Below are 14,239 nucleotides of genomic sequence, written 5' to 3' on the forward strand. Positions count from 1 at the left end.
ATTATAGGGGTGACCCACCAGGCCCAGCCTCTGAACGCTTTTATAAGAAATTATAACATTTATGAATTGATTGTGCCTGATGTAAAGGGTACCTTGATTATTGCATATGGATCTTATACATGGAAAATATGCTTGAAAAATGGAAAACTCTAGCTCCAGTAGTTTGGGTCTTTCTATGGCACTTATATCTGCAAATAATAATACCCTTGCTTCTTATTTCCTTTTCATGAGTGCTACATGGGTCACGATTTTAAAATGCCAAATAGAAAGTGTGACATTAGGGATCCTTGATGGTTCTGACTTTTAAGATATTGTTTCTACTCTTCCCCAATATAGTCTTTATAAGGTTTGTAGTTTTTTTTTTACCTTACCCTTTATCAAGATAATAAAATTTCCTTTCCTAGTTTTTTAAGAGGTGCTTTTAAAATTATTAATGGGTGCTGAATTTTATCAAGTGCTTTTCTACATCTATTGAGACGATCACATTGTTTTTCTTTTTTTAATTTATTAATGTGTTAAATTACATGAAGAAATTTCATATTAAATTTCCTTGTATTTCTGGGATAAACCATACCCGGTCAAGATATTTTTATATAGTGCACATGGACTGATTCACTTTCTTAATCTTTTGCTTTGTATTTTTGCATCAATATTAATAAGTGAATTTCCTCCACAAGTCTCATTTCTCATCGTGCCTTGTTTGACTATGGTATCAGGATATTGGCCATATAAAAGGAGTTGGGAGCTATCCATCTTTACCTTTTATCTGAAAGTTTATTTAAGATAGGGATGATCTGGTAATCCTTTGCCCCTCTCCACTCACTGAGCAAAACCCCAGCTCTGGTTATATGGACTCTTTACTTACTCTGAGGTGCACCTGTGCAGCTGAACGTGGCTAGAAAAAAACACGGCCATGCTGACTGAACTCCCTTAAATGAATGAACCTTAGTACTGTCCAACAACTATACTAGGAATCTTTTGCCCATCTATGTATCTCATTCTCCTAAAGGACTCTTTCATACCTTCTCCCCCCTCCTCGAAGCTCTAATAACTCCTCCCTATCCCAACTACTTTTAGCTAATGATGGTACCTTGTGTTTTGTTGAGGAAGCAGAAACCATCAAAAGTGTCTAAATCTAAGCAGGGCATGGTGGCTCATGCCTGTAATCCTAGCACTCTGGGAGGCTGAGGCAGGTGGCTTGTCTGAGCTCACCGGTTCAAGACCAGCCTAAGCCAGAGTGAGACCCTGTCTCTAAAAATGACCGGGCATCGTGGCAGGTGCCTGTAGTCCCAGCTACTTGGGAGGCTGAGGCAACAGAATCACTTGAGCCCAAGAGTTTGAGGTTGCTGTGAGCTATGACACCATGGCACTCTACCAAGGGTGACAAAGTGAGACTGTTTCCAAACAAACAAACAAATAAATAAATAAATCAAGAAAAACTAGCTGTATGTTGTGACAGGCACCTGTAGTCCCAGCTACTCGGGAGGCTGAGGCAAGTGGATCGCTTCCTGTAGTCCCAGCTATTCGGGAGGCTGAGGCAACAGGATCGCTTCAGCCCAAGACTTTGAGGTTGCTGTGAGCTATGATGCCACAGCACTCTACCAGAGTGAGAGTTATCCATCTGATTAGAGTAAGAGTTGCCTTGGCCACACATTAAATACACAAACAGTAATGATAGCTGATGAATAAACAAAAAGGCCATGCATACTTTTTGAATATCTGATACCACAGATAAGCACTCTCCCAGACTAAGAGTTATCCATCTGATTAGAGTTGCCTTGGTCACACATTAAATACACAAACAGTAAGGATAGCTGATGAATAAACAAAAAGGCCATGCATACTTTTTGAATATCTGATACCACAGATAAGTAAAGCAGTCCTCAAAGTATCAGCATGAGGCCCACAGGCCGCAGGATAGACATCCCTTGCTATAAAGGAATATAAGCAATCCCTGGGTTATGAACAAGATAGGTTCTGTAGGATTGTTCTTAAGTTGAATTTATATGTAAGTTGGAACAGGTAAACTCACCTATTAGCTGTAATAGCCTCCATTCATAAGTTGTACACCAGTCAGAGGTTTGTAACCTGGAGATTACCTGTACCTGGCACTGCGTAATTTATAAAGAGAAGAGGTTTATTTGGCTCACAATTCTGCAGGCTGGACAAGGTGCATGGCACCAGCATCTGCACCTAGTGAGGGCCTCAAGAAGCTTCCACTCATGGCAGAAGGTGAAGGGGAGCTGCTGTGTACAGAGATCACATGGTAAGAGAGGACACAAGAGAGCGAGAGAATGGGGAAGTGCCAGGCTGTTTGTAATAATCAGTTATCAGGGCAACTCTTTTTCTTTTTTTTTGCAGTTTCTGGCCGGGGCTGGCTTTGTACCTGCCACCTCTGGCATATGGGGCCGGCGCCCTACTCCTTTGAGCCACAGGCACCACCCCAGGGCAACTCTTGAGGGAACTAATAGAGTGAGAATTCACTCAGGACTGAGAATACAGCACCAAACCATTCATGAAGGATCTGCTCTCATAATCCAAACACCTCCCATTACTGGGAATCGAATGTTAACATGAGACTTGGCGGGGCCAAAGACACCACATCTAAACCATAACAGAAAGGGCACATGGTGCTGATATGCCCTGCCTTCCCTCTTGTGTCAATGGATAAACTACCTGTGCTCGCCTCTCAGGTCCCCCACCACATGTATGCCACAATCCATCTCCCTCACTCATGCAAGACTTTGCTCTAGCAATTACCACTCTTACATTATCAGTTTTTCCCTGCCTAGTAGATCATTCCCACCAAACATATAATTTCTCCCATTAAATAAACAATAAAACCCTCTCAACCCCACATCTCTACCCAACTACTGCTCTCATTTATTGCAGAAGTCTTCAAAAGGATGGTTTAAACTCAAAATCTTCAATTTACGCTCTTTCCTTCTCTTCTGAGTTCAATTTGGCCAATTTTTGCCTCTAACACCCCACATTAAATGCTTGACAAGGTCACCACTGATGTCCACATTTCTAAATCTAATGATTACTTAGTTCTGATTCTATTTGACCTTGATCTATTATTAGATTTTTATCCATCTTATTACTCCTCCTCCCTGAATCATTATCCTGACTTGGCCTCTATCTTGCTCAGCTTGGGTTGCTTTAAACAAAATACCACAGACTGGGTAGCTTGAACAACAGAAATATATTTATCACAATTCTAGAGGCTAGAAAGTAGGGTTTCAGGGCCAGGTCCGAGTGAGGGCCCTCTTCCTGGCTTGCAGACAGTCACCTTGCTTTGGGCTCACGTGGTGGCAGTGGAGAGAGATCATCCCTATCCTGACTCTTCTTATAAAGGCACTAACCTATTCATGACAACTCTACTTTCATGACTTAATTACCTGCCGAGGGCCCTGCCACCTAATACCATCCCACTACAATTAGGGCTTCAACACATGAATTTTCAGGGACACAAACACTCAGTCCATAGCAATTTCTAGGACACTATGGTCAGCTGGTTTTCCTCCTATTGCCCCAAATGCTTCTTCTTAGCCTCCTATGGTGGTTCCTCCCCCTTATCATTTGAATCTTTCCACTTCTGGAGGTCTCCTCTTTGAACTTTTCCTCTTCTCTGTCTCTACTTACTTATGTGATCTCATCTAGTCTCACGGCCTTTGAAACACCACACATATACCAATGCCTCTCACATTCTTATCTCCAGTCCAGACCTCTCCCTAACTTCTAGATTCACATATTCAAATGCCTATTTACCATTTCTACTCGGATGCCTAATGGATGCCTCAAATTTAACAAAACTCTGCATCTTCTACCACAAATGTGCTCCTCTACAATCTTCCCCCTCTCAGTAAATGGCAATTTCACCCTACCTCAAGCCTAAAATCTTGGCAATCATTCTTGACTTTTCTTTTGTCACACACCTGATACCCATTCTACCAGCAAATCCTGTTGTCTACCTTCAAAATTTGCCAAATCTCACCATTCTACAGTATCTCCACTTCATCCACCCCTGTCTGAGTAATCACGCTCCAACAGCAGAAGCTTCCTAACTGGTCCTGCTTTGCTCCCTGACCCATTACGGTCATTATTCCATATAGCTGATGGAATGATTCTTTTTAAACACTACTCAGATGACGTCACTCCTCTGTTCAAAACCCTCTCAGGACTTCCCTTCTCACTCAGAATAAAAGTCAAATTCCTTAGCTTCAAAGATGAATGAATAAATATGCCTGTAAATGTTCCTTGGTCCTGGTCTGTAAAACCATCTTGTACTTAAGACTTTTTGACCCATTTCATTTCTGGGGCTTTTTTTTTTTTTGAGACAAGAGTCTCACTCTGTGGTCCTGAGTAGAGTGCTATGGCATCATAGCTCACAGCAACCTCAAACTCTTAGGCTCAAGCAATCCTCTTATCGCAGACTCCCAAGTAGCTGGCACTACAGGCACCTGCCACAACATCCAGCTAGTTTTTCTATTTTTAATAGAGATGGGGTCTCACTCTTGTTCAGGCTGGTCTTGAACTCCTGAGCTCAAGGAATCCACCTGCGTTGGCCTCCCAGAGTGCGAGGATTACAGGCGTGAGCCACTGTGTCTGGCTCATTTAACATTGGTAACATTTATCTAGAAAACTGTCCATGTATGTTTTCAAATTTACTGGCAAATATTATTCATAGTATTTTTCCATTCTCCTAACATAGGAGAATCTTATCTGCAGCTTCACTTTCTGGGGTTTCAGTTACCCACGGTCAACTGTGGCCATGGTGTGAAAATATCATATACAGTAAGATATCTTGAGAGAGAGAGACCACACATGACTTTTATTACAGTATTATAATTGTTCTATTTTATTATTGTTGTTATTACCTTCTTCCTGGTCTTACTGTGCCTAATTTATAAATTAAACTTCATCATAGGTACGTACGTATAGGAAAAAACATAGTACATGTAGGGTTTGGTACTATCTGTAGTTTTTAGGCATTAGTGAAGGTCTTAGAGCATATCCCCCACGAATAAGGAGGGGATGGCTACCTCTCATCAACCCTGCCAAAAGTCTTCCCACTTACTAATCTCAAAAAATAAGCTTTTGGCTTTGACAATCTTTATTATCTTTTTTATCGTGTTAATTCCTACTCCTATCATTGTTTCCTTTTTTCTATTTGCTTGGGTACACTCTGTTGTCTTTTTCTCAATCATGAATTCATCAATTTTTAAATCTTTCTTCTTTCCTAATATATACATCTAAGGACATAAACGTCATTTCAAATCCCACTTTAGATGGATCCCATCAATTTTTATTTGGAATGCCCTTGTTGGCATTCAGTTCTAATTATCTCATAATTTCCATTATAATTTCTTTTTAGGTCCAAGACATATTTAGAAGTGGGCTTGCTAAGTTTCCAAATAAATCTGGGGGAGCTTTAGCAGTTGTTTGCTACTACTAATTTTCTTGCATTTTGTCTGAATGTGGGGTACACAAATTTTGATTCTTCAGTATTTATTGAGATTTCTTTTACACTTCATCACCAAATTTTTGAAAAATATACCTCGTGAGATTGAAAGAAGTATTTTCTATTGGTTGGGTGCACAGTTCTATGTATGTACCCTTAATCAAATCTGTTTCTTATGGTGCTCACATTTCCTATGTCCTAATTATTCCTCTGCTGATCTATTGGTATGTGAGGGAGGGGGGTTAAAAATATCCACTATGAAAAAAAATCCACTATGATTATGGATTTGTCTATTTCCATAATTAGGTCAAGTTTTGCTTTCTAAACATTGAAGCTATGTTGTTGGTATTCTGTGGATTGAAAATTGGTGTATTTCCTAGGTGAATTATCCTTTTGTCATGTAGTAATAACATTCTATGTCCCTAATAATATAATTTTTAAAAATTTCAAAGTTTCTTCTGTCTGATATTCATATAATTACATCAGCTTTTTGGGTTAGTATTTGCCTTACGTATCTTGTCCCACTAAACTACTTTCAATCTTTCAGTATCCTATGTTGTAGGTTTTGTCTCTTATAAACTACATATACTTAAAAATTTTTTTTATTAAATCAAAGCTGTGTACATTAATGCAATTATGGGGTACAATGTGTTGGTTTTGTATACAATTTAAAATACTTATATCAAACTGACTAACATAGCCTTCACCGCATTTTCTTAGTTATTGTGTGTTAAGACATTTATGTTCTATACTTAGTTAAAAATAATTTCCATTACCTGGCTAATTTAAGGATTGACGTTTATTCTGATCACTAATAATTAGACTTACTTGCATCTTATTTTGTTCTTTATATTTACTATGCTTTTTTCCTCCCTCTTTCCACCCTCCCAAACACCCTTTTCCTTCCTTCTCCTGGAAAATTACATTTTCTTTATTCCTCTATCATTTTTCAAGTTACATATTCATTTATATTAATGGAATGCTTCAACATGAACTCTTGACTTAGAAGATACAATACCTTTCTCCTCCTCCTTAATGTGGTAAAGGCCTCAGAATGCTTTAATTTCAGTCTCTTCCTATTCTTCTGCCATATTATTATTTTTCAGTACTTAATTATATGTTTTTTCATCCTCTCCCAAATTCCTCTTTATTACTGTTACCATCTGTTCCATACTCCATGTTTTATTATATTTACTCCATTCTTCTCATTATAAACTCCATTGCTATTAAATAGCAATATTTAGTTACTGTCCCGGGCTCTTAATTATTTGCTTTATCATACCAAATAATCTGCAGCTATAACACTGCCTTGATCACTATTTTTCTTTCTGATTCACATTCTCTTGTCGTGACTCTATAATAAACACTTTTACTATTAATGAGTCCTCAAGCAGAGCTGTTAGTGAACAAGTATATGAAATTAGTATTTTTTTATCTGAGCCAAAACAACCTAAAAATTTCTTTTTTCATGCCAACAAATTTTTAAAGTTATTCACTGAGGTATACATTTACAAAATCACACCTATAAAAGGACCCTTTTATAAACATAGTTCTTTCCTTCTTTGCCTTAAAGATTCAAATGATATTTATCAGTAGGTATAAAATTGGTGAATGACAAACAGGAAAAGTTTTCTTTCACAGACACAGGAAAAGGAATTAGTGAAGATGTTAGCTGATATGAACAAACTCTTCTAACAGAAGAGTGATGATTAGCTTGACATATTTAAGATGGAATGATTTCTAACAAATGAAACCGATGTAAGTTGATCTCAATTTAGAAAGCAAATCAGAAACAAAGTTCAGAGCTTGTACCGGTTCAGAGCTTGCACGGGAAAATACTCATAAACATCTGCACGTGTCTACAGGAAAAGATGGGGTGATAGATACATCATAAACTTTAGAAACCATTAATCTTGCTCATTCATTTTTTCATAGTGGTAAAATTTACATAACATAAAATTGCTCTCTTTTTTTGAGATAGCTCTCACCATGTTGCCCTCGGTTGGGGGCTGTGGAGTCACAGCTCACAGCAAACTCAAACTCTTGGGCTTAAGCGATTCTCTTGCCTCAGCCTCCTGAGTAGCTGGGACTACAGGTGCCCGCCACAATGCCCAGATATTTTTGTTGTTGTTGTTGCAGTTGTCATGGTTGTTTAGCAGGCCTGGGCTGGGTTTGAACCCGCCTTGGTGTATGTGGTTGGTGCCCTAATCCTTGAGCGACAGGGGCCGAGCCTGCTCATTTGTTTTTAGAGTTAAACACTGCTTAAGATCATTCAGAGAAGATGAGGGAGCCAGGAATGGATTAAGGCTCTACAGCTGTGAAGACTGGTTGTTGGGGAAAATGGGTGTAATTCTGCACTTGTAGACTCACGGGACTTCCCAGAACTGTGCTTGGAGTGTTCTGGTGAGGCAGAGAACTTGACAGTGCACCCAGGAAGTGAAAAATGGGCAAACACAAGGGATTCTCACCACTACCCCCAAAATAAACACAACTAAAGGCTCAGAAAACATTTTTTTTAATCATTAAAATGTTGGAGAGGAAAGTCCAACCCAGCAGAATTGCTTGAATGAGAAGACAGTTCTTTTGCTCCTGAGGGACGGCAAGCTTGGATCAATAGTTGGCTCAGACCCTGCAGGAAGTATTTTATCAACAAGGACTAAAGGGTATCTTTCGTGCACCTGAGGCACTGCTTGATGAAAGGAACAGAACTGATGAGGTCTCTGTATTTAAGATCTCACGGCATCAATGGAGAAACACAATTATCTTCAAGGACCAAAAAGCACATACCCCGTTTCCCCGAAAATAAGACCTACTTACAGGAAAGATAAGACGTCCCCCGAAAATAAGAACTAGCGCATCTTTGGGAGTACACCTTAAAAAAAGACACTGTTTATTTTCGGGGAAACAGGGTAGTAGCTGTATCAGGGCCTTTGGGAAAGGTAGCACTATGGGCCAGAATGGTCAGGAAGGACTACTAGGCCTGGGTACTAACATGTGGCCTAAATCAAAGTCATAATACTGCCAAGAGCACCCGTTATTTACTGATTACATCCTAGGTGCCAGGCAATGTACTAGGCACTCATTTTTTCTTTACAAATACTCAGTGAAAGCTTGTTATTACCCTCATTTTACACATGAGGACATGGACTCAGAAAGGATGAATAAAGGTTATACATGTCTTTCTTTCAAGACAGAACTAGGGATTTAAACCCAGCTCTGACAAAAGAACCAAGCTTCATCAGTTCTCCTTAAAGCCCCTTCCATAACAGTAACAAAGAGAAAGGCTTTTCAACTCTGATTTTAAAACACCTTAAAGATGTAATTATAATGTATTCCAAAGAAGAAGGCAAAAATCTCCATTTGCCTGCCTACTCCTTCCTCAGCTCTCCACTTGAACATCACCTTTTTCAGGACTCCTGCCTGTAGAAACTAGGTAGGGGGTCCTTCCTCAAAGCTCCCCAAATACAGACCGCAACCCTTCATGTGCAATCTCAAAAACCAGTACACTCTGAACATTTAAAGTGTTTTCTTAAGCTTTTTTGGAGCCAAAGGATAACTTAAACTAATGGGAAACTCTTTGTAGTTTTAACTTACTCCACTTGGTGTGAATACTCATACTTGGATGTGGAAAGAATGTGTTTGATTAAGAGGTGCTGCTCAGACTGCGCTGCGGTTATTCTAGTAAATATAGTACATTATGTGCATATTACCTTTCTAAAAAGCAAAGAGTTCTGACTAGCAAGCAGTGTCTGGCCCCAAAGGCTTTTTCAGGTTAGGGACTATGGACCTATACCGTAAGCATAGAAGTCAATGCACTATGATCATTTATTCTTCTTTGTAAGCCCAGCACTTTGTAGAGTGCCTTGCATGTAACAGATGAACAATATATATTTCCTGAATGAGAAAACAAGGCTAAGAAATTAGCTAAGGGAAAATAGTCAGTGGGTTGGGAGTGACCATGTCTTCCACTTTGCAGGCCAGGCCTCTAAACCCCCGAATGCCACTTCCTTCTTTAACTCTGAAGGCCCTATAAATAGTTGCTGTTGATTGAGGACAAATAACATAGCTGCTGTCTTCACTAGGAATAAAAATAGTTCAGTGGTCTTACATGATGGACCCACGCATAACTTTAGACTAGTTATACAAAGCACAGCAGGAATATTCATACCTCAGAACACATGGGTAGCTTCATAGGATCTCTTGAACTTGGGAGCAGAAGACCTGCCTTTGGGTCTGACCCTGCTACATGCAGTACCTTTCTGGCCTTGCAGTTTTCTTATCTGTAAAACAGCAACCAGAGGAGGCCCTATGGCTTTCACAGATGGGTCTCTAACAACTCATGGGAGAGACAGCAGCAGTCGGCCACACTCTGGTGTGGTAAGGTAAGGTAAGACACAGGTAAGACAGCCCTTCCAAACCTCAAGAACTTCTTCACTCCTGTCTCCTGTCCTTGTGGCCCAGAGTTCGTTGTCCTCATTCAATGGGCTCTGTCTAACCTACATACACTTCCTCTCTCGCACAAAACAAACAAACAAACAAAAAACACAGTCAATGCAAAAAGACGCATTTTGTACTCAGGGCACCGAGAAGGCTCCATTCTGCCTTGATCCTGAACAACGGCTGAAGAATTCTGTGAAGTGTAGCGCAGCAACCGTTAGCTGAACTCTTACGGAGAACAGGGTGGTAATGGGGAGGTAATCACCGGCTAGTAAAGACTATATCCAAATAGGAAACCTCCTAACTTTAAAGTTTCAGGTCACAAGAGGGGACAATGGCCCGGGGAGGAGAATGAGTGATACGAGAGGGCAGTTGTAAGCTTTCCCTGGGGGGTGAGTCCTCCCTACCTGGTAACACAGGATGGTTTGCTGCACTAGCCGCGCGTACCCGTCCAGACGGACCCCAGAGTTGCTCCTGCTCCGCATTTCTCCGATGCCACCAAGCCCGGGAGCGGGACTTGCTGCGTGGAGGCGGGACGCTCAGCCTCAGTCAGTTGTCGGGATGGGGCCGGGTAAGAAGTCGAGATTTTTCAAAATGATAGACCCTAATTATGACTGCAAAGCAAGCCAACCGGAATTTCACACGCCTGGGAGGCGCGGGGGCGGAGATGGAGGCTGGCGCTACGGCGGCCACGCCTCAACCAGGCCCGCGGGGCTCTTAAAGATCGCGGGTCCTAGGACACCCCGCAGAGGAAGCGGGAGACTGGGTTACCGGCTTAGGGCGAGGTCACCCCTGCCGAGCCTCCTTTGTCTCGAGGCGGTGGTTTAGAGTCCCCCGGGCGGCAGAAGGAGGCCACCCACCCCAGCCGCCTGAGAGCCCACCCAGGCCAGACTAAGCCCCGCCCAGTAACCGTCCCTGGGTCCGCCCCCTCCGCAAAGCGGACTCCTCCAAGTCCCGGCCTGGAAGAGGTAAGTAAAAACGGGAGGCCCAGAAGAGCTGCGAAGAACCCAACTCCGGGCGGGAATCAAGTTGTCTCCCTGAGCCCCTTCCCTCCCTGGCTGGCTGCCAATCCTAGGCGAGTCAAGACAAACAGCCCTCCCCCTGTGACCACCTGGTGCCCTTGGCCCGCCCTCCGGCCCGCCCCCACCCAGAGCGGAACCCTTGGAGCCGGCCTGAGGGGGCACAGGTAAGACAGCCCTTCCAGAGGCCACGCCCACTGACTGGGAGGAGCCTGCAGCCTCCGCTCCGCCCCGGCCCCGCCTTCCCCGCAGAGCGGAACCCTTAGAGTCGCGGCCGGGGGCTGGGGAAGAAAAAGGAGGCGGCCTGTGGGGGCCGAGGAGAACCCGCCTCCGAGCGGTGGGGTGATGATCCCGCGTCAATGTTCGTTTCGACTCCTCCGGAGGCACCAGAAAGAGGCCAACCAACCGCAGCAGCCTGGGCTACCATCCGCGGGCGGAAAGCGTAGCCCTGCGCCTTTACCCTTCGCCGCCGCAAAGTGGAACCCGGCTAATGGGGCCTCGCCCGGAAGAGAAAGGGGGAAGGCCCGGACAGGTCTCCCATGTATGCCCCTGGCGCCTGCGACCCCGAATCTAGCCACTTGGGCGCCGCTTCCCCAGCCAGGCTGGCAGTTCATCTCCTACAGGTCCTACAGCTTGAAACTAGGAATTTAGGACAGTTTCTCCTGGCTGCTAATTATCCACAGTTCACAATTTTAGGCCTAGTATTCATTGTTTACCAAAATCTAGCCCACATTTGAATTTCGCTGGACTAGATTAACGTATTCATCGCTTCCGCAAGCTCTTTGCTAGTCTCCATGCGTTTATTGTACGCTTGGCCTCATTCAGCCTTCCTCCTCTCCTTGACTATCTGAAGCCCATTTTTCCCTTAAGGGGCACCTCAGCTCTTGCCTCCTATATACCTTCCCCATTATCTGATTTCCTATAGCAATTTCTTTAGTAAGAGCTTAGCACTTGGAGTCCAAATTGAGTTGAAAGTCTAGTTCTGCCATTTACAAAGGTGTGACCTTTGGCATACTGTTTTAACTGAACTTTGGTATTCTCATCTGTAATCACCTTATAAAGCATTTAGCACAAGCCTGGCTTATAGAAAAGTAATAAATCATAGCTTTCACCATCATTTGTCAATAACATTGCCTCCTGTTATTTATGTTTTCATATGTGGATGAGGTGTGTTTTTCTAGCTGGATTGTAAGTTATTCATTGAAACAGTCTTTGGTATCTTCTACCATGCCTGGTACGTGTTAGAGCTCAATTAGTGTTGATTGAGCGAGTGGATGAAAATCAGTCCTGCTTAGCTGGGTCCCCCTATGTTTGGTCCTTAGCCAAGTTCATGTTAGATAATCCAGAACAAAAGTGTATTGTTTACTCTATCACTCAACTAAAGCACCAAACCCCTCATCAGCTCACATGCATTTTGTTTCTTAATATTGGCTCTTGAATTATGCTGCAAACCAAGTGATGTGCCTCCATGCAGAATTTCCTATCGTCTAAGGCAGGCGTCCTCAAACTTTTTAAGTTCACTGTCCCTCAGACTGTTGGAGGGCCGGACTGTAGTTTAAAAAAAAAAAAACTATGAACAAATTCCTATGCACACTGCATGTGTCTTATTTTGAAGTAAAAAAAACAAAACAGGAACAAATACAATCACACTGCCTCATGTGGCCCTCGGGCCGCAATTTGAGGACCCCTGGAGGGGTAAATAAAACTAGACATAAAGTTTTCATCATTAAATCGATTTGGGAATCTGAATTCGTTAGCATATGTAACTCTTACTATTAATAGAACTTTGATGTATTCTTCTACATCTAAAAGCTGGAAGCACTTCTTTTTATTATGGCTTTTGTTCTCATTGAATGCTTCTTTGGGAGTCCATTTTGCGGACATGGCAGGAATAATTGATGATCATTACTCATTACTTAGTATTTCCACCTAGTACAGAAACATTTTCAACTTTTTTTTTTTTTGAGACAGAGTCTCACTCTGTTGCCCAGGCTGGAGTGCCATAGTGTCAGTTTAGCTCCTAGCAACCTCAGACTACTGGGCTCAAACACTCTTCTTGCCTTAGCCATGCAGAGTGCCAGGATAATAGGTGTGAACCACTGCACCTGGCCCATTTTCAACTTTTCGATCTCATTATTTGCTAATTCTGCTATACACACACACACTCACACACCCCACATCCCTTTTGGTGGATGGCCTGTCTACATCCTTAGGCGTTAGTGTGTCCTTTAAATGTGTGTTATCATATAAGCTATGTTTTTCAATAAGCTCAAAATTCTGGGATAAAACCAAAGATGAAGGCTACCACATTTTAGCTTTTAAATTTCCAAGAGAATTTTAGCAATTCATTTTGGACTAGCAAGCCATGCTATATAAAAATCCTTCGCCAAAGGCTCAGCGCCTGTGGCTCAAGCGGCTAAGGCGCCAGCCACATACACCTGAGCTGGTGGGTTCGAATCCAGCCCGGCCCGCCAAACAACAATGACGGCTGCAGCCCATAAAAATCCTATCACGGTAAGCCGAGGTGGGAGGATCACTGGAGGCCTAAGGAACACAGCAAGACACTATCTCTACAAACAATTAAAAAAAAAATTAGCTGGGGCGGAGCCTGTGGCTCAAAGGGGTGGGGCGCTGGCCCCATATGCTGGAGGTGGTGGGTTCAAACCCAGCCTGGGCCAAAAACTGCAAAAAATAAAAAATAAAATTAAAAAAAATTAGCTGGACATAGTAGAGCATGCCTATAGTCCCAGCTACTCGAGAGGCTGAGGCGGGAGGATCACTTGAGCCCAGGAGTTAGAGGTTATAGTGAGCTAGGACGTCACTGTACTCCAGCCTCGGTGACAGAGACTCTGTCTCTTAAAAAATAAACAAAGAAATAAATACTGTTATGGAAACAAAATGACCCCAAACAAGTTTCTTGGTCAATTTGTCATTCAGTAGATTAGGTCTTTGTCCAAATGGCCTTCAACAAACTGACCTGCCTCCTCAGTAGACACAACCCAGTCTTCCAAGTGAAGCTGTTTCACCATTTTTGATGAGCATAATCACGATGTTACTCACGGAAGTCAGTGAGAGTTCCTTTGTGGTATTAATGACTGTAGTGTGTTTTGGGATGGGGGGAACTCTGAAGTTCTGAGGAAATACTTCTTCAAATACTGGCCATTGCTCTGACACTCCTCACCTCTTAATATTGGTACTATCTTTGTCTCCCTACAATAGAGCCTGAGGTTGTGGGACCAATTTAATTATTACTTTTTTGTGGGGACAGAGTCTCATTTTGTCGGCCTCGGTAGAGTGCCATGGTTGTCTTACAGCAACC

The 14,239-nt window shown here is 42.5% G+C and overlaps 1 protein-coding gene across 3 annotated transcripts in view; it reads right to left on the minus strand.

The window, feature by feature from the left end:
* The window catches only part of PHKA2 (phosphorylase kinase regulatory subunit alpha 2), an 85,828-nt gene extending 74,674 nt beyond the window's left edge, over window positions 1-11,154 (minus strand). For 2 of the 3 annotated variants that reach the window (XM_053579799.1, XM_053579798.1), the window contains exon 1: window positions 10,309-11,154. In XM_053579799.1, the coding sequence (XP_053435774.1) occupies window positions 10,309-10,386 (78 nt within the window). In that variant the 5' untranslated portion in view covers window positions 10,387-11,154. The remainder of the gene's footprint in view (window positions 1-10,308) is intronic. The other variant, XM_053579800.1, reaches the window with a different exon arrangement.
* Between the last annotated feature and the right edge of the window lie 3,085 nt (window positions 11,155-14,239).

The sequence above is a fragment of the Nycticebus coucang genome, chromosome X (assembly GCF_027406575.1).
Source record: "Nycticebus coucang isolate mNycCou1 chromosome X, mNycCou1.pri, whole genome shotgun sequence".
Taxonomy (NCBI): domain Eukaryota; kingdom Metazoa; phylum Chordata; class Mammalia; order Primates; family Lorisidae; genus Nycticebus; species Nycticebus coucang.